General features: G+C 32.9%; 1 protein-coding gene across 1 annotated transcript; it reads right to left on the bottom strand.

Annotated features, from left to right (window-relative positions):
• Nucleotides 1-23,795: 23,795 nt before the first annotated feature.
• On the bottom strand, nt 23,796-24,773 carry LOC108459826 (transcription factor bHLH51-like). The gene is made up of 2 exons (XM_017759226.2): nt 24,415-24,773; nt 23,796-24,336 (listed from the first exon to the last, which is right to left on the bottom strand). The coding sequence occupies exons 1-2, from the start codon at nt 24,631-24,633 to the stop codon at nt 23,830-23,832; spliced, it is 726 nt and encodes a 241-aa protein (XP_017614715.1). The 5' UTR covers nt 24,634-24,773; the 3' UTR covers nt 23,796-23,829.
• Between the last annotated feature and the right edge of the window lie 1,408 nt (nt 24,774-26,181).

The raw sequence follows: 26,181 nt of genomic DNA, 5'->3' as shown, positions 1-26,181 counted from the left end.
CTTTCTAGTGAAATTCACCTTTATAACACTAAATCGAATCATCAAAATGCCACACACAAATTAACACATATCATAGGCATTAAAATAAATTTTAAATTATTTTTATGCCTCGATTTTGTGGTCCCGAAACCACATCCCGACTAGGGTCAATTTTGGGCTGTCACATTTCGTGACCACAAATATGAGTTAGAAAAATATTTTAATATTATTTTCTGTGCTTATTATATGTGAATTGATATCTATGAAAATTTCGTATGAAAATTTAATCGTTTGTGTGCTCAATTTGATAAAAGGACTTAATCGCGTAAAATGTAAAAGTGGCCTTCTATTTGTTAAAGTGCTTAATTGCTATGTCTTTTTAATTGAGAGGTCCTTATGTGGTTGATAAACCATTGAATTATTGAGTGGACATAAATAGCCTAATGTTTAATGATTAAATGGTTTTATAACAAAGGGTAAAATTGGGCTACACGATGCTGCTTACACGAGCTGTGGAGAATCTGTAATAAATGCAAGACCTCATCCATCGGTGGGACATCCAAGACCAGCACCCAAACTGTATAACCCTATTGAAATATAATTTTTAAGTATTTACGAGGTTTATACGTGCCAATATCCAATCAAATTCGTTTAACGTTCTTCATATCGTACCATTACAAGAACATATCCATATAGTTTCCATTTACGATCATAATCATTAACTTAGCTAGCATGGTACTTCAAATGATTTCATTAATTACTTTATATCAATTAATCTAATTCATCACTTATCAATTATCAAACAAATGAACTCCCTTTAATTAGTTAAACCAAATTGTGAACTTACCTAATCTCAATAGATACGAACACTTAAACGACGAATACTCGACAACTTTTCCTTTCCTGCGACTATCAACCAACTGATTCGTTTCTTGACATGCAACTGAAACAAGCATCAGCCAAACCTCCCTTAATAATTCTTTAATGGTGTTTTCGGTTAAAGCCAAAGAAAAGAAAGAACGTGATGTTAATGGTTTTTGTTTTATTCTTTTCTTAATATTTTAACATATATTCTTTTTTAATATAAACATTTATACACATATAAAATTACATATTTTCCACCCACTAGCCGACCACTATGAATAAATAAGGTCTAATTGTATTTTTAATCCTTCAATTCATACCTTTATAACCATTTAATACAAATAAATCAATAGCAATTAACTTTTACAGCTTTTACGCTTTAGTCCTTTTTCCTTAATTAACTATCCAAAGATCAAAATTTTTGGACCAAATTTCAATATACCTATATAGCCACTCCATAAATATTTTTAATAAATATTTATGGGCTCGGTTTATAGAAACGAGGTATTGATACCTTATTTTTTAAAACTACTTGACTTTAAGGACAAACCACTTGTACTTAAATATTTATTCAATTACCAAAATTATCAAATCAAATTTAATATAATATTATATTTGTCTCATAATTATTAAGTAATAATATTTATGGACTCTCTTGTCAGATTTGTGGTCCAAAAACCCCTGTTTTCAACATCGTTGAAGAACAGGTTGTTACAACTTTCCCCCTTAGAAAATTTTGTCATCGAAATTTCTCACTTGATAAAAGTTTCAGTTTCTATGTTCTCAAAGATTTTTTGATTTTCCAAGTTAAAACTAGCTTGTTATCGCTCAATATTGACTAGTATAACGGGTTCTGCATTTTCGTCCGTCAAAAGCTTCAAATGGTACCATTTTTAATACAAGCCATTTTTAATACAAGACTAATAATTGTTATTGTAACAAATTCAACCAATGGTGAATATTTTCCCAATTATCCTTGAAGGACAATGATACACCACTATGATATATATCCTATAGAATCTGAATTACCCATTTTGACTGTTTGTCTGCTCGTTCCATAGCTTCGTGAATTTTAGATACATACAATTCAACAAGCTTTTCAAGCGAGTAATCTGTACTGACTAGAATAAAATGAGGTTATTTCCTTAGTCTGACAATAATAACCCAGATAGCTTCTTCCTTTTTCAACATCAAGGTAGACCGAATAGGAATCTATCATGACTCGTCTTCGTATCCAATCAAAAATTAAAATAGAATTTAATAATTTAGATAGAACTTGATATTACACTTTGACCTGTTGACATACCAAATATCTCGGTACAAACTCTGAAATTTCACGTTTTATTCCTGGCTACCAGTAACTTAGTCTCAATTCTTTTCACATTTTGTCACTACTTGTTTGAATGAATTAGACCCTTCTATAAGTTTCTTGTAAGATGTCTCATATAATCTCAAAATTGTTCAACACGCATATTCGAATTCAGAAATATAAACTATTATCCTGATTAATAATGAAATTAGTGATCTGATTGTTCTGAATCTGATCTTGTTTAATTAACAAATTCTAATATTTTCTTTGTATCTCACAAATTCTCCAAAGAACTAACGGTTTAACTCTTGACTCTATAGTAATCGAACCAGAATGATTTAAGATCATCTGAGTGAAAAATTATTATAAACAATGAATTCCTTCCTGTATTTAGACTGAATCAGTACTGAAGATTCTATTAATAAAGTTTTCGACTAATTAAAACTCTCCTAACACTTAATTGATCAAACAACTTCAACATTCCTAAAATAGCTTCGTCAATTATCAAGAAATTCTTATAACTTCGTCTATCGAGGTATGGTTGAAAAAACCCAATTCATCATATCCATAAATGTCACAAGAGTATTAAACAATTCGAAAGGCATCATTAAAAACTCATAGTGTCCATAACTAGTTCTAAACACTATTTTTCATACACCAATGTCTTTATGTCAATGCTAATCATAACTAGATCGGATATCTATCTTTGAGAACACTGTAACACTTTTCAATAGATCGAATAAATTATTAATACAAGAAAAAAGATATTTTCTTTTTATCGTGACTTATTCAACTACTGATAATCTATATACAATCTCCTTAACTTGTCTTTCTCTTTCAAAACAGAATAGGTGCGCCTTAAGGTGATACACTTAGTCGGATAAAACTCTATAAATTAATTCTTGCAAGTGAGCTTTTAATTCTTTTAATTTGGTTGAAGCCATTCTGTACAGAGTGGTCAAATTGGAGTAGTCCTGGACACTAATTCTGTTGTAAACTTGACTTCTCATTCTAGCATTAAACCTAACAATTTCTTAGGAAAAACATCTGTAAACTTGCAAACTTTCATAATTGATCAAATTTCATTTTAGATAATCTAAAGTCCAAAAATATGAGCTAAAAATGCATTATAGCCTTTTCGAATCAATTTCTTTAGAGATATCACTGAAATCATATTTGAAGCATGATCAGTCTTAACAGATTCAACAGAGATCAATTCTCTATTCTGACATCTCAATTCAATTTGTTTCTAATGACAATTCACTACTACATCATGAACAATAAGCTAATCCATTCCCAAGATAGCATCAAATTCATGAAAAAGATAGTAACATCAAAGATAGGAAATGTGTCAGCAATAACATCAAGATTTGAGGCCTCCACTCGCGCTCAGGTCACATAAACTCAGACAAAAGCTTTAACTTCAGATCAAACCACTATGTCTTTTGTTCTATTTCTATTGACTCTAGTTGTGCCTCAAATTTCTGGTCTTCTGCCTCTTGTAAAAGTAACAACATGTTTTGTATTCTGATGCCTATTTAACTTAGTTCAATTCGACAATTTTTCTTGAAGTGATTGGGAGATTTACAAATAAAGCAAGATATATCTTTCAATCTATACACTCCAAAGTAATTCCGACCAAAATGGTTACATTTTGGTCTATATACATTTCTGACGCTACCTGTATTGGTTACTGAAGTCATCGGTGGTCTCACATTACTTTGTTTCATTCTATCTCTACCATAAAACCATGATGGCCATGAAAATGACTACTTGGTTCTTTCATTTTTCTTTGGTGAGAACGTAGAAATCATTCTAGATACATTTTGTTTATTAAAGTCTCAAACTCTCATCTCACTCTGTTTCTTATAATAACAAATTTCTTTCATTTTCTAAGCTCGATCAAATAAAATTACAAACTCACGCAATTCCATTACACTCACAAGTATTTTAATCTCATTATTCAATCCACCTTTGAAACAAATACACAATTCCTCTTCATTCAACACAATCTTATGAACACATTTATTGAATTGAACAAACTCTCACACATATTCTTCAACTCAAGAAATTTATTTTTTCTTCTTGTTTAAATATCGTTTGCTGACATATTTATTTTAGAATTCAATTCGAAAGAAATCTCAGTTAACCGATTCTTCCGATACCATCATAGTTAAAGTCGACTATTAGTGAGAAGCATCCTCTTTTAATAGTGACACAACACACTTAAGATAATCTTCAGAAGGACACAACATTGCATCCAAAACTCTTTGTGTGTGTTCTAACCAGTATTCGACTTTGGTTGAATCGTCACCCACATTTCCACAAAATTCTTTGACTCTGCATTTTTTAGCTTTATCAATAGAAATCAATGAATATTCTATTGTATAGGCCTTTGAGGACGAATGGGTAAAGGTCATTGAACCACGAAATTGACTCTCATATACATGTTAAAGATATCATTCCTTATTTTAAGAAAGGTACTGTGAGCCTTTTCTCTAGAATCTTGAAATTCAGGCATATTATCAGCAGTTTCTTAATTAGTGACTGGAGTATAACTTTATACTTAGTCAAAATCTGCTCGATTGGATTTAGTTGACATCTTTGATCTATAAAGGAACAAGTTAAACTAGTTGGGAGTTATCGCATTATCACAAGTTATAAAGTAGCATGTATTTCTAGACTCAATACATGTTACGCTCAGTCCTAGAATCGACTAAATTATAGCTCTAATACCACTAAATGTATAACAACCCGTTTTTAGTCAAATCAAAATAGTGGTTTTGAGACCACAAATCTAAAGTCAAAATAATTATTTTATTAATATTTTAATGTATACAGCATGAATATATGATTGTGTGAAATTTTCATTAAGAAATTTTATCATTTGATTGCTTAATTTGATAAAAAAGGACTAAATCGCATCAAGAGTAAAACTTATGTTCTATTAGTTAAAGGTGTCTAATAGTTATAGAACCTTAAATTAAAGGTCCTTATGTGGTAATTAGATCATTTTTAATATGATTGGACTTTTATGGACATATTATTAAGTGATTTAAAGGTTAATGAGTAAGGTTAAATTAGTAATTCAATAATTAAGTTAAGTAAAACATGTAAAAACAATGTATCATCTTCTAAAATTGTTTCTTTCACTGATTTTAAAAAGGAAAGTAGCCATTTTTAGGGCTTTGAAGTTCGACTACTTCTTCTTGCTTGCATTGTATGTATTTTTAATCGGTTTTAATGATTCATATGTTTTTGAGATAGTTACAGCTTAATCTAGCTAGCCTAGGGACTATTTTGCAAAACTGTTAAAGGTTTAGGGTTTTTCCATTGATGAATATAGGTGTATTTTGATGTTTGATGATAGAAAATGTATGGTGGTTGTTAGATAAACAACATTTCTTAAGTGATTTTTAGTAAAATGTCCAATTAGGGATTAAATTGTGACATGTGTAATTTTTGGGGTTAAATTGTGAAATAAATGAAAAATATGGACTGCTAGGGACATAATTGAAATTTGGATAGCATGGATTGTGGTTGAATTGTATGAATTTGTGATTTTATAAAATAAGGACTAAATTGTAAAAATGTGAAATGTTAGGGAAAATGTGTAAAATTACTTTAATGTATAATTTGGACTAAATTGAATAAAGAGATTATTAATTCAGTTAATTTTGATTACAGTTAGATCAAGAAAGGTGAAATACGGACTTAAATCGGGGAAAAAACAAAGTTTTGGATTAATCGACTCGTTTTGCCGTTTTTGCATCCAAGTTAAGTTCGTATGTATTAAACATTATTTTAATTGTGTTTTAAATGCTTTGATATTGCCTAAATTGTAAATATACACTGCGGACATGTTCGACGACGATTCGACAAGTGTGAAATCTCGATTGAACCTTAGGAACAATTTAGGATACAAATGGCATGTCATTAGGGGTTATGTGATTTGGGTGCTGGTCCGTTCGTCCTACTGGTGGCTAAGTTATCTGAAATGTGTTGTGGATACTCGTCAACTTGTGTGAGCAGCACTGTGTAGCTTCGTCATGACCGTCAGCTTCTGTGAGCAGACTCGTTCATAGCTCGAGAGTGAGCATTATTGAGATATGATATTGAGATAGCTTCGACTATATATATATGGCACTTAGGTTGCTAGTTTCCCGAGTATCCGATAGTATTCCGAATGGTTCAATGGATATATCAAAGGAAAGAATGAGTTTGAGACTAAATAGAGGTGGTACAGGTATGTACATGAATCGTACAAGCTTTGAATCAAAGAAATTGATGAATTGCACATTTAGTAATATGATTAAAGATGTGAAAGGTTTGTTAGTTAATATGATTTATATGTTGACATATATATTCGATTGTTTGAATTGTGTATTTATAGTTAATGGATTTTAATGCTATATGAACTTACTAAGCCTTATAGCTTACTTTGTTTATTTTTTGTGTTTTATAGTGAAATCAAAGCTAGCTCAAATTCGGGATTTTCGGAGACTTCATCACGCTATCCAACTATCACTTTGGTACTTTTGAACTTAAGTATTTTGGGTATATGGCACGTATAGGGTTATGGTCATTTTGATGTATAGTTTGGAAATGAATTTGGTGATTTGAAATGGCTTGTAAATGTTAATGTTTTGGTTTTGTATATAGCCATGAAAGTTGGCTTAATTTGGTTGGTTTGGTTGTGTTTTCACATGTGTATATTATTTTGGCTATGTGTTAAATGATGGATATGTGATGCTTGTTGATTATAGGTGTTATGGATGTCAAATGGTTGATGAATTGAGAATTAGTATGCTTGTGAACTTAGGTAAAATAATGTATGTTTAGAAAATGACCATATTGATGGTTTGCGATAGTGAAATTTGATATGAATTGGAATGGCATATTGTGGCATTGATGTGTTTTGTATTGGTTAGTGTTGAAATGATATGATTATGCTTGAATGAGGTTAAAAGAATGCCTATTTTTATGCCATGAATAGTGTCATTTGGTTTAATGTAGGTATATGCAAATTGGGTGGCAAAATGGCTTGGTAAATAGCCTATTTTTTTCCACACGGGCAGAGACAAGGGCGTGTGTCTCAATCTTGTGTGACACACGGTCAGGTTGCACGGCCATGTGTCCCCTAGTGTTGAATTAAAAATTAAGTCAGTATGCTCCACACAGCCTAGCACATGGGCATGTGACTTGGTCGTGTGGCATAAGTCAGTATACCCTTCAGGATTTGCATAATCTAGTACACGGTCTGACACACGAGCGTGTGTGGCCATTTTTAGGGCATACGGGCGTGCGTGTTGGCCGTGTGACCCAAGTCAGAGAGTTACACGAGATAAAACACGGCCATGCGATTCCATTTCGAATGTCCACACGGCCTGTGACACGGGGTGTCGTTGGGCATGTGAGACACACGGCGGGGCCACACGGGCGTGTGCCCCCTGTATTTTGCCAAAGTTTTCTAAGTGTTTCAAAAGTTTCCTAAGTTATTAGTTTAGTCCCGAACCACCCCGAATACATGTTTTAGGCCTTGCAAGCTTATACTAGGGACGATATGTATGTTGTTGAATGATGATTATTTGAAACTTGAAAATGTATGTGAAATGTATGTGTAATTGTATAATATGTTCAGTAATGCTCCCTAACCTGTCTCCATCTTCAAATTAGGGTTATAGAGTATTACGACAAATAATAAATCTCATAACATCACAAAACCAATCAAATATTAATTTAAATGTAAAATAAACATAACTAATCATCATTCATACAAAAACGAGCCTTAAATCGATTTTATGGGATCCTAAAATCAGTTTGTAAACAATTAGGGCTAATCTGAAATAAAATAGAAAAATATAAAAAAATTGAAAAAAGGGGCCACACGGCCGTGTGGCCAAACCGTGCACAGTTTAAAAATATGGTGACACGGTTGTGTCGCCAGACTGTGTACCCGATCGTGTACAATTCGAAATAAGGGTACATGGTTGTGTCACAGTTCATGTGTCAAATTGTGTGTGATTCAAAATAGGGTCACATGGTCGTTTCTCCAGGTAGTGTAACAACCTGTGACCGTGTGGAACAAACATGCACCAAAATTGAATAAGCCACATAGTTGTGTGGCATGACAATGTGTAGCACACGATCGTATGACTACCTGTGTCCCAGGCTATGTGCATCCAAAATGAATTCCAAAACAGGCAATTTCATACACCATCTCTTAAGTACCAAAACAAGTTATATTCAATCCTTTTCACCTATTCAAAACACATCTAAACATGCCAAAAACATACGACCTATGTTCCAAACCAATATGCGCATATTGGCACCTCAAATCAACACTAATCTCAATTCATATTTATTATATACATGTTCTTACCTTATAAACCAATTAAACATATCTATAAATCTATTTTATTCACATCCAATTAACCAAACATCAAACAACTTTCATAAGGCATATTGCAAATGGTCAAAAACACTTACATAGACATACCGTTGCTATCACACACCACCATCAACCAAAATTACTAATTAAGATTCATATAAATAAACACATCTCATACTTCAATTGAAACAAAACATATTCATAATGCTTATAACATATATATACCAAAACCATATTTACATGTCACTTATAATCGAATAAAAATAAACAATTAGCTATCAAATAAGTTGCCGGATAGTGTGATTCTCCAAAGCAATCCAATTGACAGTTCGAACCCAATGATCTATAAGGAAGAAAAATCAACACAGGGTAAATTTACGTAAAGCTTAGTAATTTTGTAATAAAGTTAAACTTTAAATTACCGTAAATGATGAAATTTTAAACAGTTTACAATATAATTTAGTAACATGGTCATGAGTTCATTAATTACCTATACACATCACAACTCTCATAAGGTTAGTGAGTATATATATAAAACATATGCATGAAAAAGGCATTTGGTATATAAACCAACCATCACATATTCATTTCAAGTATTCATTTCAAATGTCTCATTTTACATGTTTAATTCCATATAACCATTTCGTATATTCCATTTCATTTTACACATTTAACACCCGATAAACCAAATGAAATAACGTCAAATACACGGGAACAATGCTCACACAAAGTGTCCTTGTAACTATAACTGTAACTGTAAATGCTCACACGAGCTGTAGATCGGGATGTTAGGCTACAAAATACTGCTCACACAAGCTTTGGAGAACTCGCAACAAATGTAGGACCTTAGCCATCGGTAGGACATCCAAGACTAGCACCCAAAATGTAATATCCCTGATGACATGTCATTTGTATCCTAAGTATTCGTGCAGTTCATACGGGCCAATATCCATTCCAATTCATTTAACTTTCTTCATATCGTACCATTACAAGAATGTATCCATATATTTCCCATTTATGATCATAATCATTAACTTAGCTAATATGGTAATTCAAGTTATTTCATTAATTGTTTTATATCAATAAATCCAATTCGTCACTTATTAATTATTAAACAAATGAACTCAATCACAACATATATAGATAATTATTAAATCACAAAACAATAACTAATTAGTTAAACCAAATTACGAACTTACCTAATCTCAATAGCTACGAACACTTCAACGATAATTACTTGACAACTTTTCCTTTCCCACGATTATCAACCAACCGATCCATTTCTTGACATGCAATTGAAACAAGCTTCAGCCGAACCTCCCTTAATGCTCCAATGGTGTTTTCAGTTAAAGCCAATGAAAAGAAAGAAGATGATGTTAATGGCTTTTGTTTTATTCTTTTCTTAATATTTTAACATATATTCCTTTTTAATATAAACATTTAAACACATATAAAATTACATATTTAACACCCACTAGCCGACCATTGTGCATAAATAAGGTCTAATTGTATTTTTAATCCTTCAATTCATACCTTTATAACCATTTAATACAAATAAATCAATAGCGATTAACTTTTTTAGCTTTTACGATTTAGTCCTTTTTTCCTTAATTAACTATCCAATCACCAAAATTTCTAGACCAAATTTCAATGTACCTATATAATCACTCTGTAAATATTTAATAAAAATATTTATGGGCTTAGTTTATAAACGAGGTCCCGATACCTTATTTTCTAAAACCACTTGACTTTAGGAACAAACCACTTATACTTAAATATTTATTCAATTACCAAAATTATCAAATCAAAATTTAATATAATATTATAATTGACTCATAATTATTAAGCAATAATATTTACGAACTCTCTTGTCTAATTTGTGGTCCCGAAATCACTGTTTCTGACACCACTAAAAAATGGGATGTTACAAAATCATTCCACTATTGTATTATGACTGAGCTCTCCCGAACGGCATACCATTACGAAAGCAACTCGATCAGTGCTCGTCCAATGACCTTTTTATAAATGTGTTACCCTCATAAGATATCCCTAATCTCTTTGGGATAATATCCGTTCTCCCAATATGATCCTATTTTATCTCATGGTAACCATTACATCTTCCTTCTTGAAAATTCAATTATCATCAAATTGTAATCAAGTCATTCATCACAAAGACGAACAACCCGCGACAATGTTTACTTTTCATTAACCATGTAATGCAAATGAGAGGATACCATTTACTCATGTCTCAGGCTATGAATTCCATTGTTGTGAATGACGTTACATGCTGCAGAAGTTGTATACCCAATGTACTTGCTTTTGGTTTCTTATCTATTTGAACTTAGGCTTTTATTTACATCAAAGTATACGAGTCATGAATACATAGCCTGTCATCTGCTCAGGATTCAGGTATGCAACACAATGAACATCACAAGTGAATAAATCTATAAACGAATCCAAAATCTATTCTCCTTGGTTCCAGTCAGATGTACTCTCACTTCAGTCAGTCACATCTATGACTCTATCTTCTAGGAGCCATCCGCTTCGATGCCTAAGATAAAGAATCTCCCTAATTGGACTTGATAGGCGACAATTAGTCTTTCAATCGATTTGCCCATTTCCAATTAGACTAAAACAAATCATATAATAATCTTTAATCATCAAACCAATATGCCTCAATGGCACCATATCGCAACAAGATTATATAAGTATTGCAAACCATTCAAGTCAATTGGCACAAATCTATTCCAATCTTATCATATTAACCCAACCATTTACATACTCAATTTTGAACATTTGAGAGCTTCAACTATTGTGTACTATAATGCCATTTCACTTACTTAAAGCATTTAATCAAGGCATACAAAACTAACCACATACTTGGCACAAGTCGTAAACACATCCAAGTAAATATTTATACCTTTTAAGTCTTATATGCATACCATAAGAACATTCAAAATTAACATTATATATAGACCATTTTATCATCAACCAAAATAAACACTTATTCACATCAAATCCTGTATACATGTCACATAATTGAATCTACAACAATTAAATACTACCGAATCAAAGGCTTGATAGTGTGAGTTCTGGTGTGATCCGATCGCCACACTCCATAAAAGACAACTACAAAACACTAACGTAACCAAGTGAGCATTTCAAATACTTAGTAAGTTCATAATAAAATAACTTTACTTACCTTGTCATTATAACAATTCAAGTAACATAAAGGTACAGTATGGTTTTTTTTTTTTGCATCCTTTTTTATATGTATTCATAAATCATTCCACAAGACAACCTGTAGGTTAGTAGCTCACATAATAAGATTATAAGATTTAAATTTATATATATGTACAACCAAATTGCTTTACGTCATATTATTCAACCTCATTCAATACTAGAACATATTAATAGAATTCACATTCAATCATTTCAGTACCATTTTCTTTGTCCGGAGAACTATAGCAATTTAAATTTGATTACATGGGACTAATTTACTTCCACTAACTGTAAAGTCTGTTTACTAATACTAGCTTTATTCGATGTTGCTCACTCAAGCTGTCGAGAATTTGTAACATGTTTTGGATCTTAGCCATTGATAAAGAATAATTTGATTTGCTCACACAAGCTGGTATATTTAGGCTACTCACACAATATATAAGTCATGTTTACTTTTGCAACTTTATTCAATACTACTCACTTGAGCTGTCAAGAATCCACAACACGTGTTGGATCTCAGCCGTCGATAAAGAAATCCTTGACCAACACTTAATTTCTTTTTTAACCTTATTGACATGCCATTTATATTCCAATCATTTACTAAGTTCAACTAGCATTGTTGCCATTTCTATGTCATTGCAAACTTTGAAAATGTAAACTCACTTTTCAGCTTTCGAATAATAATCCATATTTATTTTTAACCATGTAACATCATCATATACATTCAAAAATCATATATCAATTTCACATATAATCATTATCATGTATCTATTCATATTATTCATTCATTTCATGTTTACGATTTAGTCCCTTTGATGTCAAAAGTGTAACATCCCAAAATAGGGCCTATCGAAATAGTAGTTTCGGAACCATAAATCCGACATCAAATATTTATTTTATGATTATTATCAGGTTTAAAGTATTATAATATGCATGTGTTAAAATTTCATGAAGAAATTCTTTGAGTAAGGTGTCCAATTGTAAATTAGGGACTAAATTGAATAAATTGCAAAACTTGGATTCTAGGAGCAATTTGTATGAAATTGCTTTAGATTATAAATTAGAAGGCCTTGGAGATCAATTTTCCCAATTTCAAGTTTTTGGACAAAAATAGGCTTGCATGGATGAAATTTTAAAGAAAGGGCTTAAGGGCATTTTGGTCATTTGGCATTTTAATGAAATAAAATGGGAAAAATGAACCAAAAATCAGCCATCTTCTCCCTTGTACCAGCCAAAATTCTCAATCCCTCCATAGCTAGGGTTTTCAAGCTTTTCAAGCTCATTAGTAAGTACTCCCAAGCCCCGTTTTTAATGTTCTTTGCATTTTTGAGATCCCGGTAGCTTGCTCTCTCCATTTCTACCCATATTTCATGCTAGGGTTTATGTTTAAAAATTTACCCATGCATAAGTTACTTGTATTTTGATGTTTTATGGAGGAATATGAAAGTTGGATGTGTGTTAAACATCTTTTCCTAGGTGATTTTCATGAAAAACCCCTAAAAGGACCTTTTTGCAAAATTTCTTAAATGTGTGGTAGAAATGTGAAAATAATGGAAAATGTGGGCTGCCATAAGAGGAAAAAAGTGTTCGGCTAGGCTTGGGTAAGATAGAAATTTCATGTGTTTCATTATACGAGCCTAGGAACTAAATCGTAAAAATGTGAAAGGTTAGGGGCACAACGGTCAATTAGACCAGGGTGGAATTTAGACTTGAAAAGTATAATGTAGAGTATTAATGATTTAATTCTATTGTTATAGACCTCGAAGAACAAATTCCGAAGGTCGATCGAGGAAAACGAAAGGTCTCGGAATAATCAAAAGGCATAATTGCAAAAAAAAACCTCAACCTTTGGGGGCTTTTGGATATATGCCCCTAACCTTTTTATTTTTTGATTGACACCCTCAACATTACAATTTTTTAAAAAATCATTCCAGTTTTAACGGTTAACGTGAGTTGACCATTAATCAAATTATAAGTCAACATAATAGCCCATGTGGCATGCCACAAATGGCCACGACGTCATAAATGACGTCATCTATTTCACAAAATTTTTTTTCATTTTCTCTCTTGCCAAACATGGTTGCTATCATTTTCTTTTCTCTAATTTTTTCTCTTCCCAAACACCATTTTTCTTCTTCAAAGCATATTGTTGGTTCATTTCATCTACAAGAATCTCCATGATTATAATAAAACCCGCCAGCCAATTTGCAACTACAAATATAATTCTTCCAGTTGAAAGCAAAATTGCTGGCTCCTGCGAACGAAAATGCAGAGGAGAAGTAATCGACCATCACCATTGCCAGTGGCATCTCCTGCTCCAGAGAATAACCATTCTCTGTGACAGCCCTAAATTGACCCTAGTCGGAAAGTGGTTTCGGGACCACTAAACCGAGTCATAAAAATAATTAACCATCATAGTTGATGCTTATTATATGTATATATGCATGTGTGAAAACTTCATGTTTGAATTTTGTTAATTGTAAGTGAATTTTATTAAATAGGACTTATGTGAGAAAATTTAAAAATGTGCTAGGCAAATGTGAAGTGGCCTATTAATGCATGTTATGAAAATGATGGGTTTGCATGTCAAATTACCCAAAATTTGAGCTAGTGGCCGGCCATGCTATGGGGTGAAACATGTTGTGAACATGTTGTGTTAGTGTGTTATGTTAGAAAGAATAAAATAAAGGGGTTAGTAATTAAGTAATGAAAAGGGAGGGGTGATGAAACCAAAGTTGTCTCCCCCTTACCCCCCCCATTGCCGTGACTTGAAGAAAAAAAAAAGAGAAAAAGCTCTCATGTTGTTCAAGTTGGCCGAATAGAAGAAAGAAAGGAAGGGAAAGAGCTTGGAGAAAATCGGCTATTGTGGTTCACTAGATTAAGGTATGTTTAATGTTGCTTTGAAAGTTCATACATCCCTTGGATGATTAGTCTAAATTCTAACTATCTCATGGAGGGATTTGGGGTTATTAGAGAGTTAGTATTCGACTAAGAGGCTTCAAAAGTTTTAGTTGAAGCCTTGATACTATTAGCATGTTGGCTATATGGATGTGTTATGATGCTTGAGGTGTTAGATAAATTTTAACTCATCACCAAGTTCTTTAATCAACCCAAGTTAAAAGTTTCGGTATTGAGGTATCTTGAGCATTCGGCCATGGTAGGAGGTAGAAGAGAAATATGGTTGTTGTTAGATGAAGTAGAGTCTAACAAATGAGCACATATGTGCATTAGTTGCTAGATGGAGAAGAATCGGCTAGCAAGTTGTGTGCTAAGGCCGAATATAAGTTTGAACATTATTGAGTAATGTATGTGTTTTGGAATTGATGGAATGGAGAGTATGCTTAAATTGTGTTATGAACAATTATGTGTTAAATCAAGGTTTGCTAAGCTAGCTATTAAGGTGAAGTGCAAATGTTAGTATTTGATTTCTAGCGTATATATGTGTATTAGCCGAGTTTTGAACTTGAAACAAAATGGTATTTAGTCAATACAAGTGACCATATTTGTAGAATGTATTAAGTATACAATCGGCCTCAACATAGACATGCATATTCGGCCACATGAATGAGTACATAGGTTGATGTGTATGTTTGGCCATAGGTAAGCATATTGATGGCTTTATCTTGACTTAGAAAATTCGGCTAAGGAGAATATTGGCTAATATGTTGAATTTGATTCGTGATTTCATACATATATGACTCTAATGCCTAATATATAAGGGCTAAGTACCTTAAATTCCTCTTTGATGTTCAAAATGATTAAATCAATTTATTTGTTAATATTAAGCTCAAGAGCAAAGGGGAACTAAATCCGATAAAGGGAAGGAAAAAGTGATCGAATAGCCATCGAAATCGCTCGACAACATCCGAGGTAAGTTTTGAGTAATGAAACTTAGTTTACGATTTGATTAAGTCATGACGATAATTATAACAATATACGGTGATATAATGATTCTACTTGAATCATATGTGAGTTAATTAGTCTATACGTATGATGGGTAGCCGTATGTGCATAGAAATCATGTCATGAAGCAAGCCGAATCATGCTGTTCATATGCGGCTATTGAGCCGAAAATGTAATGCTTAATAATTGAATTGTGTTTGAATTCTAGTTATGAAAATGAAATATTGATGTGTCATGATTTATTGATATGTGCATGGATATTCGGATTGATACTCGGGCTAAGTCCCGAAGGCATTTGTGCTAGTGACTAATTCCGGGCTAAGCCCGAAGGCATTTGTGCGAGTGACTAATTCCGGGCTAAGCCCGAAGGAATTTGTGCGAGTGACAAATTCCGGGCTAAGCTCGAAGGCATTTGTGCGAGTTACTATAACCGGGCTAAGTCCCGAAGGCATTTGTGCGAGTTACTATAACCGGGCTAAGTCCCGAAGGCATTTGAGCTAGTAGCTATATCCGGCTAAACTCCGAAGGTACTTGGTTTGGGAATGAGCGATCTTGCTGTAATAATTTAAATTGATACACTCGTAAATCCCAACGATGAGGTACGTTTCGTATATGCATTGGAGTAGTAAATTCCCTTGAAATATTATTCGCTCACCAATTAATGAGCTCCGACCTTTGGCTAAGTTGATCTTTTGTGTATGAATATAAGGGTTGGTAATGTGAAGTAAGTATGATATTGAGAATTTGTGCATATGAAATTATCCGTTTAGCCATATGAATGCTATACTTTAGTTGTGTCTAATTTCATGGCTCAAAACTTACTAAGCATTAAATGCTTACTCCGCTTTCTTTGATTCTCTGCTTTGTAGATTTTGGTTCGTCACCATCGGACTCGGGATTGTTGAAGTCAAGTCGTCCACACTATCAAAGCCCCTTTGGTACACTTTTGGTTGAACTCTGAAATGGCATGTATAGGACTACCCTTTTGATGTTGGTCATGTACCTTTCGGTATTGTACGAATTTGGATAGCCATGCGAAAATGGCTTATATATATTTTGAGCATAATGTTATAATCATTTTGTATGTATATGGTTATTGAGAGGTGTGGATATGCTTGGCAATGATTGGCCATTGGAATGGTTAATCACGATCATACTTTGTGCTATATATGCTAAAGGGCTGGGTGAATCATGGAAACTATGTAATAGGTAAAGTCTAGCTTAAAGGTAGATGCTGACAGCAGCAGTGGTGTGAATTTGAAAAATCACTAAAAATAGTAGGAATGGAATTAAATAGTGAATAAATTATGAAATCTAACCTTGATGAATTTACTTTCATATGGAAGAAACGAAAGGGTCATATGAGTCGTATTTTAAGAGATATTTAAGTTATCGTGGAACAGGCCTAGAGCGATTTCTGGATCCCCTGATCTGACTTTGAAAATTCACTATAAATTAACTAGAGATAATTAGAAGTCATGCCATATATTTATAGATTCCTTTTTGAGTCTAGTTTCATTAGAAACAAACGGCATAAGTATTGAAGCCCTGTACAGGGAGATTTATAAGTCGTAATGCATGAAGGTCAGAGTAGTCGAACCCTGTAACAGGGGAGAATTTAACTAATAAACTGTACTAATTGGCCCAACAAAAAATTCTAGAAAAATATTTTTAGATGGAAATATGAGTCTAGTTTCAGGAAAAATTTACGGAACTGGTTTTCGAGTTTTGGAACTCAAGATATGATTTTTAAGGTGACAGTGACGCAGTTAGCCAGCTTGTCTGGAAATTTTAAATGAACTGTGTTTTACAATGAAATAAGTCCGTAAATACCTCGTGTTCGACTCCGGCAACGGTCTCGGGTACGGGGTGTTACATTCTCCGCTCAAATAAACCATTTTCAACAAAAGGAAGAGGACTATAGTAGCTAATGCCTCCCATTCGACTTCAACTTCCGCTTTCTTCAACCTCCAATCCTCACCGCCTAATCACAAAACCCTAACCACCGCATCCGATCTCAAGGAATTTGTGTCTTCTCGACTGGAGGATATAAAGCATAACCTCATCAACCGATCTCACTCTGAGATTCTTAACGGTCTTGACGCCTCTCACTCACGCCTCCAAAGCGCTTCAATGACTCTCTCACTTATTCTTGCTGATCTATTTGATTATTTACATGGAATCAGGGGACCTTTGAATTTTTAAAGTTGTTATAATTAGACTGTTATTTTTTTTTCTTAATTTTTCTGCTGCTAATTATTTTTCCTAATTTGACAAATCCAGACACAAGCATTCCAACAAGCGATTAAGGAAGCTGAAAAGGAATATAAGAAGATATTGGAAAAGATTGATGAAAGCCATGAAGTAATAAAAGTAAATCTTTCAACGCTGAATAAAAGAGAAATTAACCATATTCTACAATTAATTTTTTTCCCAATTCCGACACTATCATCTAATTTCCTTTTCGTTGTGTTCAATTTCAGGCTTCATATGCAGAATTCATGGCAGATGCACAAGCCATTGCTTCCCGTGGTCTTTCATTATTATTGCTACATTTAACAGTGTTTACTGCTTAGCAGAGTTCCCTGATTTGTCGAAAATTAATAGGAACCTAATGAAAGAGTTCATAAAAGATCATCTGGAAACTGATTATTTTTAAGTTGCTTTTAAATCTGTAAAATCTGTGGATCCTTTATCTAGATTTACCTATGCAAATTTAATTTTCATCACGCGACACATATTATACATTTTAGTGAACTTTTCATCATCTTATTGTCTATTTGTGTTGCTGTCAGCTTGCAAAACTTCTATTTATGAGCTTTCTAAGTCATTTGAGAAACGAATCGACGATCTTCGCAACCAATTTGGAATGCCATTTCATATGTTTTGGAGATTCTTGCAGATGAAATGAGCCAACCTATGTTTTGAAGAAGAAAAATGGTGTTTGGCAAGAGAGAAAATGAGAGAGAAAAAATGGCAGCAACCATGTGTTTTGCAAGAGAGAAAATGAGAGAAAAAAATTTTGTGAAATAGATGACGTCATCTATAACGTCGTGCACTTATGTGGCATGCCACATGGGCTGCTATGTTGACCTACATTTTGATTAACGGTCAACTCATTTTGACTATTAAAACTGGGCTGATTTCTTAAAAAATCGTAACATTGAGAGTGTCAATCAAAAAATAAAAAGGTTAGGGGCATATATCCAAAAGCCCCCAAAGGTTGAGGGTTTTTTTTGCAATTATGCCAACGAAATCGAAACGAATACCAGTGAAGTTCGGATAACTTAAAGTAAACTCCTAATATGCCTAATTATATGATTTGTGAATGAATGATGTTTGCATTTATTGATGACATAAAAATTTCATGAAATGCATCTTTGATAATGATATGTTGAAAAATGTCTCAATTGAGGTTTAAAAAGGGAATTCAATGGATAAACCATGATTTACAAGCGAATTGAGATCCTGCATGTGTTGCAGAAAGGATTTAGCCCGGACAGGTAATCCGTTGATCTCAATTATAAAAAGGATCCAGCCCTTCCTTTGGATGATCGAGCCTCCCGAAGAATACATGTGCATTATAGATTTAGCCCAGACGGGTAATCCAATTAAGGTCTGAATTTAGCCTGGACTGGTAATTCAGATCCGAGCTCAATAAAGGTGTTTGTTGTTATAAGGGGATTTAGCATGGGCTGGCAATCCCGACATCACCTTATGAGTTTTGTAAATGGGGGATTTAGCCTGGACTGGTAATCCCGCCATAAAATGTGAGGTTCACGGCAGTGCACACTTGAAATGATTATCATTATGAATTGATGGTTAATGGATATTCCATCGAGATTTCCTAGAAACTCAACGGGATTAACATGAGAAGGATGTATATCAATGAAACGATGGATGATGAGTTTATCTAGGATAAATTACATGGTGCTTTGTTATGTGACTAACTCATTGATTGAGTGCATGTGATAGGGAACCATTTCATACTTGTTGGTTTCATTATCTATTATGGATGTATGCTAATTACTTGGTAAGTTTACTTTCCGGTTATTCGAGCTTACTAAGCATGTAAATGCTTACCCTCTCATTTCCCCTGTTTTACAGAGCTCGAGGACTTGTAAGGATTGGAAGACAGTTGGAGAGTCAGCACACTATCAACTAGACCAGCTTTGGTACAAAGACATTTCTATTTTGTTTAATGGCATGTATAGAACTCTTGAGTATCTTGTTATATGTGTCAATTGATGTGCCAAATAAAGGCATGTAAAGATGTATCTATCTTTTTCTTTTTCTTTTTCTTTTTCTTTTTTTTTCTTTTTGTATATGGCTATAGGAATTGGCTTATTTTGAAGTAGGCTATGACCTACAAAATTTCCATGCATGTTTATATTCATATATGATGATTTTTTTCCAATTGGCAATGAGTCACAAGTATGAGCCAATCTTTAATATGTTAATGTGACATGGAAACCCATAAATATAAGATGGGAAATAACCTGGCCTGTGAAAAACCAATGATATGAGGTTTCTATGCAATAAGTTTTTCCAAGAACATTTATAAAAATATAATCATGTTTTGCTTTGCATTTGATAATCATTAAGTATAAGTGTTGAAAAGGGTGACCAAAGGCTTGGAAAATAGCCTATTAGGGTCCACACGGTTGGGCACACGAGTGTGTGTCTAGGCCGTGTGTGACACACAGGCCACTCCCATGGGTGTGTGGTATGGTCATGCATCCCCTGCACCTAAAATTTTAAGTCAGTGTTGTACACGAGCGTGTGTCTTGGCCGTGTGCCCCTAATTGTATGATAAGGTTAAAGTCATGTTGCACACGGGCTGAGGGCATGGGCATGTACCAAGCCACACGGGCGTGTGTGATCACACGGCCCCACCCACACAGGCGTGTGCACTTCAAAGTAAAGGAAATTTTCCAAGGTACCCAAAGTTTATCAAATGTCCCCGGTTTTGTCCCGAACTCCCCCTAGGTATGTTTTAGGCCTCGAAGGCCTATTTAAGGGACGAGACGTACATGTTTGAAAAGCTTTAAATTTGAGTGAAACTCGATGACCTGATTTAATATGTTTGTGAATGTGAAACCCCGATAATGCCTTGAACCCTATCCCGAAGTCAGATAAGGGTGAGGGATGTTACAAAAAGACATTATTTACCGAACATTTCGAACTAAAAAGTAAAACAATATCACAAACATAACATGAATTAATAAATTAAGTTCTATATGAATTACCAGGTGCAAACAGCAACAATAGAAGTGTCAGGGATTAATCTACAATTTTTCCTTTTCCTTAATTACCTACCAGTTGGTTCAAATCTTGTTCAACCAAGGACTTAAAGTTTTAAGCCCTAAGACTGATTCTCCCCTTTGAAAAAATGGTGACTTTCAAGAATGAAGAAGAACATAAGAAGGCATTTCTCTTTCTTTTCATGTTTTGTTATACTTTATTACTTTATTTTTCTTAATTTTTAAATTAAAACTTAAATTAACAATATTATAAGCATAACGAACCACCAACCGTCCACTCATATTACTCATATTCCAAAAATGGTCTAACTTTTATTTAGTCCTTAATGTATTTACTAAATAGGCCTTTTAGCAAATAAAAATCTATAGTGATTGACTTTTACAACTTTTATGATTTAGTCTATATACCTTAATTAACCACAAATTCAAAAAAAATTACCTATCAAAAATTCAATTCATCTATATAAAAACTCTGTAAATATTTAATAAAAAATATTTATGGGCTTGATTTACGGTAATGAGGTCCTGATACCTCATTTTCTAAAATCACTAACTTTTAGGTCGAAACACTTGTACTTTAACTAACTACCAAATCACTAAAATTCCAGAACCAAAATTCAATATAACAAAACAATAAACCAATAAATATTAATAAATAATATTTATTAACTCGATTATCAAAAAAGGGGATTCTAAAACCACTATTTTTGGCACCACTAACTTTCAGGCTGTTATAAGTCTAACTAGCTAATAACTAAGTGTTATATTACATAAAGTCATAATTCAAGGTTAATTACACTTAACTATACCTAGGAGGACTAAAATTGAATAACAATCAAAAGTATAACAAATATTAATTCAATGAGATAAAGTGGTTGATTGATATTCATGTTGCTAATTAATTCTTGAATTAGGGATCTAAATTGCTCAAACTCCTAATTGGTCCAGTTTTACCTCTTGATCACCATTTAACCTAATTAGATGATTTAGTTTGGTTTATCTCTCAACATCACTAAACTAAATCACGATAATCAAATTAGGTCACAATAGGATCTCCTCTCAGTCTCACCTATCTAAATGTTCCCCTAGAGGTGTCAATTCTAAGTTCTAAAGTCTATTCAATTTAGTCTAATTTTTACAACTTCGTTTCTTACTCTAAAGTTAATCATGCAACATTTCTATTAACCAACCACTACAAAACTCAGTTCTTACTCATCATCAAAATACAAAGACCAGCCAATTTCATGTTTAAATGATTCATTAAGTAACCACAATAAAAAGGGCAAAGTCTAGAAATGCTTAGTGACTCTTAAAGGAGTTTTTGATGAATATGATTATAGCAAAAATGATGAAAAAACCATAGGCCAAGTTAATATTTTTGCACTTTTGGTAACCAACAATAAGTAAATCTATTGAATGCTTTAAAGAAAATCCCAAAATAACAACGAAGAGTCTAGTGTCTATTTGAAAGAAAACTAAATGAGTAGTAAAAATAAAGAAGAAAACATCAACAACTAACTACTAAGCTAAGAAAGGAAAACCTAGAAAACTAAAAATGGTGAGGGAATAAAAGATGTTGACAAAAAAATGATAAAAATATCCCCCTTTTGTTGTGGCATAAAGATGCCTTAAATACATCATATTCGCTAACCCTAACATTGAAAAAAATTCCCTTAAAAAGAATAATGTGACTTGAGTTGAGTTCACATAGTGTTTTTATTTTGGGTCTCAAAAGAAGTAAAATGTTAGAAAATTTATTATTAACACTAAAAGCTATGAATCACTAAAAAGCATTAAAAAGACTGATACACTACTTGAGAACAAACTCATTAAGTATTCAAAAGTGTCCAATTTGACATATCAAATTAGAATAGATCAATAGTCATGTTAAGAAAATACCCTATTTAGAACAACTCCTCATCGAAATTACTTTTACTCGAAAGAATTTCTACTAAGAACAACTCTTATTCAAAACAACATTTACCAATAACAATTATGTTGACAATAGCTATGGAACAACCTTTATAAATATATATATTGAGAACAACTCAAGTTCAAAACATATTAGAACAACCCTTAATTAAGAACAACTCATGTTCCGAAAGACATTCCACATAATTTATTTCTTATGTTACTACTTTACTAAAGTAGAAGAAGTGGAAATAACCCTAAAATATATCAAGATATTTTAGTTATGTTCACTTTTAGATGTTCCAAAAAACTTGACATGATGGATCATATGAAGAGGAAGTTAAGAGGTTCCTTTTATCTTTTTCCTACAATATTAAGTGGTGGTCACTTTTCTTTCAAAAATATAATGAACTCCTAGTTGTCATTATCCATAATTTTAACCCTTTATTAATAAAAAAATTAATGTCTTTTTTTACCGGAAAATCTCTCTCATTATTCTTATTTAACACATAACTTTGTACCTCCTACTTTTGAAATTTATAAATAAGAGCTCTTCACAACTCATTAATGGCTTTTGGACATTTTAGCAATTCTAAATCCTAAACTCTCTTCATAGCTATCTCAACCTTTTCCTTTACTTGACGTTATTTTCAAGCACCCTTAACCTCTTCACAATTTGTAAAGGGACTTGGATATTTTAGCAATTTTAACCACCACACGTCATTGCACTTAGTGTTACAGGTCTACTCCTATCTTTTTCTCACCATCTTTCGGTATATTTGGTTTCATTAATTTGTAACGGTTCCTCTATTAGTCAAAGAATGTTCTCCGATTAAATTTTTGGAAAATGAAGAATCTTTTCGAGGATATGATCGCGTAGCAATCGACTGAATCAAATACTCTAATGTAAAACTAAAAAGAAACGAAGAAAGGTTGCAAACTTGCATTGATGTTATTTGGAAATGGTGTATATTTTTATATATAAATTAACTTGATTGTGTAAACTGAGAAAGCAAGAACAACCTTTGCCTTTTGCTTCGAATACGATAATCCGAAACATCAGATGATGAAGCAATCCTACTTAAAACCACATCCAATGACTGTTTTAGAGTGGTTGGTGAAACTCCTTCACCTTCTTCTTCTTCTTCATCAATGCTATTGTAGCAAAGGATGAAGTTGCATTTCATTCTTCCACCAACACTTGAAATATCAGCTTTAATGGTGTTTAGCCTTAACCCTTTGAGGATTTTGATGAGTTCAGTGAACACTTCAGGTCGGTCATCACAACAGACCGAAGCCCTGATGAAGATCTTGTCTTTGCTGTCGTTACCTTGTCTTGTACCGTTGGGATTTATGTCTTGGGGACGATCCCAATCTACTGTTACTTCATCCATTTCTGTCGGAATATTGAAAGCTTTGCTGATTTCTGCCGCTTTTCGCTTTAGATCCTTCACTTGTTCCACTGCACATTTCAGCAAAGCTGCCTTATCCATCTGTAAAGAAAACCCAAGTTAGGTTTTGAGCGACTTAAACTGTAGCTGAAGAGAACAATGTTGATAGGAAGTGAGTACCTTGTGAGACATGGGGATGAGTTCTCTGAGAGCTGAAAGCTGTGCATTAATCCGATCCCTGCGACGTTTCTCAGCTTGACTATGACTTGTGTAAACTGTTGTAGCTTTATCTTCTGCAATTTCTTCAACTGGTATCGTCCATGGGACTATGAAAGAAGAATCATTGCTTACTTTATCACTGAAATCAGTCCAGCTAGAAGATTTGTAATAATTCTCCATGATCAAAAGCTAATCTTGAACTCCTAATCCACCGGGGTTTTATTAGGGAATTGGTAAAGGGTACTGTTTCCTGAGCAAATAATGTGTGATCTTCATATTCCGATGGTGCGTAACTTTCAAATTAAAATCATGTTTGGCCTTATTTGCCTGTCATTTCAATTAAAGTGGTTAATTTTGATGATTTTTATGGCTAAAAAACATGTTGGGATTGGGATGATGGAATAAGCATAAGCAAAAATCCAACTGATTTTAAATCGAATAATTTTTTGAGTGATTTTTTTTTTTGAAAAGTAGACAGAGTGAGGTAAATATTTTTTAGTAGTAAATAATAAGTGATTATAGTAATTTCTTGTCTCACTTTAATTCGTTTTAGTAAATAAAATTATCATAATGAAATTATCATTTTATTATTGTGTATATATATATAAAAACTATTAAAAGATAAAAATATAATAATGTTATATAAAAATCATATATTTTATGTTTAAATATTTTTGAAGAATAATATTTAAATATTTATTTAACTTTAAAAGATTGAAAATATTAAAGGTAAGTAATAAAATTAACTTAAAGTGAAACGTGATAAGGTATGGTAAGACGAAGATGGACATATCTAATATTCATAGAAGTAATAATAGATTTAAAGATTATAAATCCATAATAAAATAGAGCTAATGGTAGAGTAAAACGTTCTTACTGTAAAATGATAATAGATTTAACAATATTTACCTTCTATCCGTCAAAGCATTAAAGTGTAATGTGGGGATATAAACGTGGAGAAAATGAGAGTTGGCAAGGGAAGAGAAGTCATGGATGAACTGTTTTTAACACTGTGTTTTAAGCACATTATCTAGAAACAGCATCTTCTTTCTCTATCAACTGTTTCTCCTTTTTTAAATCCACACCAAATCACCCATTTCCTACTGTGGGTTATTTCTACCGGATGTCCTAGTCAAAAATATATCAATCAAGTTTTTCTGTTAGTGCAGCCATTAACTTGGATGTTAAAATAATTAATGAATTAACCCTACTTTTAATATTGTTAATGTATTGATCTAAAGATATTACTCTAAGTATAAAATAGAAAGGATTGCAAATCTTAAGGATAGTTATATGGATGGAATTAACTCGGGTTCATTTACTTTAACCACTTCAATTAACAACATTGATTTAAATGCTAGTTGCTTGAACCCGACCCGAGGTAGTTCTCACGGTGAATACAATCCGACAATATTTGCATCAACAAATCGATTATTTTAGGTTTTTATCCCCGACCGGCAAAATTTTGGTTGCTTTTCTCTATGTTTTAAACGTAGTTATGCCTATGGCATCCCACGAGCAAAACAAGGTCGCCTAAATTACCATTCAACAGTTAGTCATGATGTAGGAACTTCAATGGACACTCAATTAGCAACTCACCCTAAACAAGTATTAAAGATTTAGATGGCCTTCTATCGACCGCTTGTCATCTTCAAGTTCTCCCCAAGACACTTACACTTGTAAATACTCGTTTGACTCAAACAAGTGTTTGAGCTATTAAATGAGTCA

This window comes from Gossypium arboreum, chromosome 4 (assembly GCF_025698485.1).
Source record: "Gossypium arboreum isolate Shixiya-1 chromosome 4, ASM2569848v2, whole genome shotgun sequence".
NCBI classification, from domain to species: domain Eukaryota; kingdom Viridiplantae; phylum Streptophyta; class Magnoliopsida; order Malvales; family Malvaceae; genus Gossypium; species Gossypium arboreum.
This window is presented reverse-complemented; position numbering and strand designations above follow the sequence as displayed.

Excerpts from the sequence above, each read along its gene's own strand:
- LOC108459826 (XM_017759226.2), bottom strand. The coding sequence starts at position 24,633 with ATGGAGAATTATTACAAATCTTCTAGCTGGACTGATTTCAGTGATAAA. Across the intron at positions 24,337-24,414 it reads TCATCCCCATGTCTCACAAG|ATGGATAAGGCAGCTTTGCT; the intron begins GTACTCACTTCC and ends TTTTCTTTACAG.